Source organism: Ricinus communis, chromosome 1 (genome assembly GCF_019578655.1).
Source record: "Ricinus communis isolate WT05 ecotype wild-type chromosome 1, ASM1957865v1, whole genome shotgun sequence".
NCBI classification, from domain to species: domain Eukaryota; kingdom Viridiplantae; phylum Streptophyta; class Magnoliopsida; order Malpighiales; family Euphorbiaceae; genus Ricinus; species Ricinus communis.
This window is the reverse complement of record NC_063256.1, coordinates 11536802-11543795: the sequence shown is the minus strand read 5'-3', so window position 1 is coordinate 11543795 and position 6994 is coordinate 11536802. Positions and strand designations below refer to the sequence as shown.

General features: G+C 34.3%; 1 protein-coding gene across 1 annotated transcript; it reads right to left on the bottom strand.

Moving 5' to 3' along the window:
* Positions 1-2393: 2393 nt before the first annotated feature.
* On the bottom strand, positions 2394-5736 carry LOC8286395. Its single transcript, XM_002524843.4, has 4 exons — positions 5270-5736; positions 4673-5068; positions 3444-3858; positions 2394-2926 (listed from the first exon to the last, which is right to left on the bottom strand). Exons 1-4 carry the CDS (start codon positions 5505-5507, stop codon positions 2728-2730), a joined length of 1248 nt encoding a protein of 415 aa, XP_002524889.3. The 5' UTR covers positions 5508-5736; the 3' UTR covers positions 2394-2727.
* Between the last annotated feature and the right edge of the window lie 1258 nt (positions 5737-6994).

Genomic DNA, 6994 nt, shown 5'->3' with positions numbered 1-6994 from the left:
TTATGGGCTTAAAATCTCCTTTAATGTCAGTAATTCTTTTCACTGATAAAAAATAAAAAGTTTTTACCTTTTTTTAATATATTTTTTCTTGCTAGTTAACCTTCTTAAGTAGTTGGGTTATTAATAATAAACTATTTTTAGTTATACATGTTTTTTTGTTATTATTCTATTCTCAATTCTTCTTTAGTATGAACCATTAAATGACTTGATGCCAGACTCATAATATAACCTCCCTCAATTATTGGATTCTTGAAACTTCTTTCAAGATACATAGAAAGCACAATTTTCCATTATGATAGTATTTGTTGTCTAGATTCAGCAACAAAACAAAAATAAATAATTGAAAAACTGACAAAAAAAAGGGTTATTTTCATATGGGGCCTAAAGGAGATAAACATCACAAGAACAATTAAAGAGGAAATCCACTTTGATAATTTGATGATGAACCAAATTCATATATACATGATAGCAAAGATTTGCGATCAGTCTCTAGTTGAGTTGATCTAACTCTATTCAACCAAACTTTTAGTTGCAATCTAATTCATATTGGTAATCTGTTATATGATAAAAAATTTAACAGAAGCAGAATCTAAACAACTTTGAAATGAGGAGACAGGCATAGAAAGGGAAAAAAAATTTACTTGTAAGTTTCAGCTTGCAGAAGACCTTCTACATTGCAATCCTCTATGTGTAATCCGATATCTTGAAGACCCAGAACTGCCATCAAATCTACCTAATTTACTTGACAAACTATCGGAATCTATGTCTGAAAATGATGAATATGATGCATACACTTTTTCCTGTGATCCACAACATATCCAATGCCTGACATTCTTAGCAGCTTTCCATCCAATCTTGCAGGGTAGCTTAACACAGCACCAAACAATGCAAAGAGGACAAGCAACACAGAATAAACAAGCACTGCAAGCAAACTCTGCTGCTTTATGGTGACAATCAGTATCCTTAGAGCAAGAACATGAACTAGAGAAAGAAGAAGAACAACAACAACAAAAACAAGACCTTGTGTTCATCCTGTTTGTGTTTGCTTCATCTTTAAGGAAAAACCTGCCTTCCATCATAAACTAAGAAATGGAGGTACTTGGATTTGATATGCCATACAGACGGTATCTTTGCTCGAGAAAAAATATGGATGATTCAAATACGAACAGCGACAGATGCTGTAGATATGGCTACGAATGTTGCAGAGCCATCTTCCTGAGAAAGCTTCGGGAGGTTTTTCTTTTGTAGAGGTTAGAAATCTTTCCTCTTCTTGCTTTAGGTACCTCCCTTTATATCCTATGCCTTTTACATCAACTTGGAATTATGCCCTTGAATTGTTGTTCACATGCCTCATATTCCTACAGGTTTTCAGTTTCTTGACGGTGGGGGTAAAGATCATAGCCAATTCCTTTTACGAAAAATAGAATTTTATGACAAGGATGGTACAGACCTTAGTCTGGTTCCAGGAAATTCCAATCTGTATATTGTGACTCCAGAGGATATTAAATAACAATAAAAATACATTTCTGTTATAATATTATTTTCTACTTTAAAATATTGGCTTCATTGTGATTTTAAAAAGAGCTTAACTGCAAAAGGAAAAAAAAAAATAACTTCTTAGTTTTTACGATTTAATTACGACTTTTAGATTGACCTTGTACACAATTTTAAAAAATTTACAATTCAATGCACCAATTAGAAAATTCTTGCTCAGAATAAATCTAGGGTTTGATGAGAAAAGAAATTGGAACCTTGTGAAGATAAAGGAGTCTATATCATTCTGTATATTTATGTACGAAAGATCAAATGTGCAACAATTTTTTAGGAGTTTTTCCAAGAGCAAAACTATGTTTCTTACGGGCTGGGAATTCATTCTGCATTTCTGTTAGCTTGTCTTACGCCCCACAAATAGAAAACTAAAAAGAAATACTCTGTTAGATACTGAAATAAAAACAAAAATATCTGTTTCAAATGGAATATTAAAAGCAAAAAAGGAACGTAACGGAATATAAAATTTTATCTAAATTAGTATAACTTTTGGCTGTTCCTTACAACTTCAATGAGACAGTTTGATGCGGCATCATCAAACACAGTGCACGGTGGGCAGCAGGCTGTAGGCTCGAATATATAGATAAAGCAGTCAGTCACCAAGAGAAGTTTATATAAAGGATCTACGTTTCATATAGAGATTTCCAGGGGAAAGCAGATGCAAGGCCTAGAAAAGTATTAAAAGTTTACAGGTTACAGCAGAAAGGACCACAGAAACCTGATAGAGGTAGGATACAGTTTCAATCTTAAATAGTAGAGTTGTTGGCTTCCAAACGCTAATGAGAATGAATGCTGGAAGATATCCACTTTTTAACATGATATCCCATTTTTAAAGACATATAGCATCACCAAGAAGCAATAGAATCGATTATTCAGAAAAGCTATACATAACATAATACAAAGTAAATGGCGATATCTGTCTTGAAAAGAATAAGTGGCCAAACAGTGAATTTTATCACCACCGAGGACGTCTATTGATTGATTGGCTACGTCAACAACTCGCAAAATCTAAGAGTGCATGTACAAAGACATGCAAATATTTTGCCCCTAAGTTACATCAAGGAACAATATTTTCCAGTTTCCAAATAATTTTCTTTGAAAAGATGGTAACCACGAAAAAAGAAACTGAAGTGTTGAGGAATTTCCTGAACCTCAAGTTTCAATCCTCCACAGGTATTATCATGTAGAGATGGTGTTAGATGCTTGCCTCATTACCTTGGCACGCAGCCTCTCCATGAAAGCTGGATTAGCTCTAAGTCTTTCCTTGACATATGAGGCTCGAGCATCCTCTGCCAACTTGTTTGCTTTCCCAGCTTCCTCAAGGAGTGAATAGAGTGTTCTAAGGCAATCTTTTCTGTTTTCTTCCCGGTGCTCAAACCTTCAAAAGGAAAACCATTGTCACTTTTCTAGTTATGTAGACTGCAAATAGTGAAGATGCACAATCAAAGAAGTCTTAAAATGCATGAAAATGCCAGCTAATACAATTCAGTAGCCTATATCAAATAAAAACATTTCTAACTGCTATTTAGACAAAAGAAATGGAAAAGACAGCATATCCCTCTTAAGACTGGGAGGAGTGGCAATTGCAGGAGAGAAATTAAGATAAAATGACTGATCAAACAAAAAATCCAGCTAATCTATACAAACTAATTCGGTTAGTTTAGATGGATCCTTCCATTTCATTTATTTAGTTACAGCAAGACTTTCCCTAATCATTCAATTCTTAATAGAGCAAAATTGTTGAAAGCACCGTATTAACAGGATAATTGACAGATATACATAGTATATATATACATATCGCAGCAGCTCCCACTAAAGCAGTTAAAGCAACAGCCCCTTTATATATATATATATATATATATATATATGTTATTTTAATTGTTTGCCAACTTTACCTCTCACTGATGATTGTAAGTTCATCTCTCCCTGGATGGTATCGTTTTCCGACCAGTTCCCTCATTCTTTTAAATTGATGTTTTGAAAGCCCAAGCTCCTTGACTGTAACAGCCATTTTCACTTTTCTGTTTTTAGGATGCCATGCATCACCACCTGGAGCAAGGACTACCCGTGTTTGCCACCTAAGAATTGGTCCTTCACCTGGTGGATCATCTAAGTCCTTTTTCTTGTCTGGCACTGCGGTCTCATCAAATTGTGGGGGACCCTCAGCTTCCAATCTCTTTCCATATTCCATAACCATCTCATCCTCAAATTCCTTGAAAAGTTTATAGGCTTCCTCAGGTTCAAGCTCTCCTCTTTCACACATATCCCCCAACTCGTTAAACTTCTTTTCCACTTTTTCCTTGATGTCATCTGTTAACTACTCAAGTTAGACAAACATTTTCGCCAACTATATTTTAATTCTGCAACTGCAGTGCCAAGATAGTTAGTAAAACTGAGCCTTAAAACTATATTCCAAAAGCTCTCGAACTTAAAGAGGAAAATTTCTGGCTACAGAAAGTTCACAATTTGAATAAATATAACTTAAACAAGATAAAACAATATTGCAAATGCGATGCTAAAAATGACAAGTAAAGTTGTAGCAAAAGAAACTAAGTTGACCTACAAAATAAGCAAACATCATGAGAGGCAAATATTAAAAAAGATGATTGAATAATTAATACTCTAATGACTTCCATGTTATTTGCCAGCTAGATGAGCAAAGTTATTATGCCATAGCATATATTGAGGCATAAACCAGAATATAATCATGCTTTCGCATGCAAAAACAGTCTTCAGCAAAATTGCCTGCATCAACAACCTAACAATATAACTTCCTAGGCATATGTAAATAATAACTTTACTTTGCCATTTTTATCAACACAGACATAAAGAAAAGTTGCTCCTTCACAATCAAATCAAAAGAGGAGCAAAGTTCATAGCGAACTAGTTTCCTATATGATATTTATATCCCAAATAACAGCCTAAACATATATGTTATTTCAGTTTTAATGACATGGTTGCCAAAGAAGGCAACTTTCCACATTCATATGTTTGAAACTAAATTGCTTCCAAACCTTGAAAACTCTATTTCTTAAATAACATGTAAAGCCCTCAGCAGAAATGAAATATATATATATATATATATAATGAAGAGAAGAACAAGAAAAAGGGCACACCATTTTACCTGGAAGGAGCTTATCCCAACTAAGCATATCCTCAAGAATTGCCTCACATTCCCTAGTATCCTTTAAGAACCCATGTTCCATCCCCTCCTTAATCATCTCATCCCATTTCTTATCATCCATATTAAAATATTCATCTTTCACCATTTTCTTCATCACATGTTCCTTAGCATTATACAAATCATCCAGCTCCTCATCCGTCTTATACAACTCCTCGAAGTCCGATTCAAACTCTTTGTCCTTGACATCATCTAACGGCTTCATTCTCAATTCTTCCATTAATTCATCGTCTGTCTCCTCATGCTTCCCTGAAAACTTTCGGCTTAAAATTGCTTCCATAATGGAAGGAAGCACCTCCTCGTCGCCTTTGAAGTACTTTTCCATTAGATCCTTCAGCTCTGACAATCAAGCAAATTAAACACATCATCAAATAAAAAAATCCTAAACTTAGAGAAAAAACAATCATAAACATGTTCAGATTTTCTCTTTGGTTGCCAATAGTATCCGAATTACAGCATTTAAATGATAACAGATCACATTTTTGGCTAACAGTCAATAACCAAATCAATGAACAAATAAGTAAATGACTATTTACATACCTTTGTTACTGACATCAGTAACTTGTATGGAGTCATCCTTCTTTTTAAGTTGAGCAAGTAGAGCTGATTCAGGGGATGGTTTACTGGACGAGTCTGGCTCGGACGAGTAGAACCTGAATTTGCACCGAGTTGAAATGGCGAGTGATGGATTGGAGGTTTTGGAGGCTTGAATTGAAGAGGATTGAAGGAGATTGCGAGTGTAAGCAATTGCATTTCTAGCTAGAAATCGTCTCATCATTTTTGTTGTAATTTTTTTCCGTTCTAGGGTTTTAGATTTTTGGGGTTTTCTGTTCTGTTTTGAATTTTGATGAAGATGAAGCTTAGACGGGACGGGGTTAAGTCCTGACAGAAGGCATTGGGCCCCCAATAGACTAATCGGGTCCAGGTTTTTTTTCTCCTATGAAATTGCATTTCTTTTTTTTTTTGTAGTGCTAGATTTTTCTTTTAATTTTATCTGCAAATAAACCAAACTCACGAGCTTTCACAAGAATTTTAGACAGAAAGTTATCTTCTTTATTCCTCTGTAATTTTGGTTCTTGACCTTATCCAATCTTTTTTCTTATTTACTTTTAATATAAATCCTATGTTTTCACGTCTGATATTCTTTGTTAGTACATATATTAGTTTTAACCGATAATTAGAAGTCTTCTCTTCTCCTTAATAACCGCAAGGGCTTTTCAATTTTATGTTTTTTTCCTGATTCTACTTGTCGGTTCTTGATATTGACAGCAACTGATTTTGTGCTCTTGTGAAAGTGTTAGGTTTGTGATAATTTGGATTCTTGATTTTTGAAGTTTTGCCTTTTGAGCATGTGGAGTTGGGAAAGATTGATCTTCGGAATATGGGTTTGAGCTGAATGTTCTTATGGACTTGGCAACTCTCAAGTAATATTAGAGGAAGCTTCAGTTTTTATTGCTGTTTGTTTGGTTTTATTTGGATTTGAATGAAGCAGAAATCAAATTCCATTTCCAGAGTTGTTAAATTGTCAGTTGTGAAAACCGTGTATGTAGGGATGTTGTAATTATTTTTTTAATCTGACATAAACTGGATCAATAAGAATTTCAAAGGTTCCCTATGGAAAATATGACTATCGTGTCCGATACGTATCCAATACTTACACTCCATCTTGTTAGAAACACCGGTGCTTCTTAGTTTTATACTCATAGAGAATCGAATAACTTTGCGGATACTGTAGCCAAATCAGCTGTCAATAAAGCATCTGAATTTATAGCTCGGATGTGAACTTAATGCTTTATACTTCAGCTTGCTTACATTCTATTTTAGTCAGATAAACATTCTGTGTGTTTCAGTTTGCTCCCCATTTTTACTTGGGCTTTATTCGATCACTCCGACATTTTTTGGGGATGGAATGTCATGATGATTGCTGAGTTTTAGACTTAACAAAGTGCTATATGTACTTGGTTATGTAATACTCAGAAAAATGGAACTCACTTGGATAAGGGCCATGCTGATTAAGGTTGCTGTATTAAAAGAAAAGGGCAATTTTGTAACCTTGTTATGTGGCATCTTGTAAACGAGCTTATGCAGATGTGATTTAGTGGTGAATGGTTCTTATACATGTACTTTTTTGTATTTTAAATTTAGAAAGTGTCTGATTCTGAAATTTGATGCAACTGATAATTATTTATCACTTAATAGCTACATTAAAGCGTTTGGTTAGGATTTAAAAACATTATTTATCACTTAATAGCTATATTAAAGCGT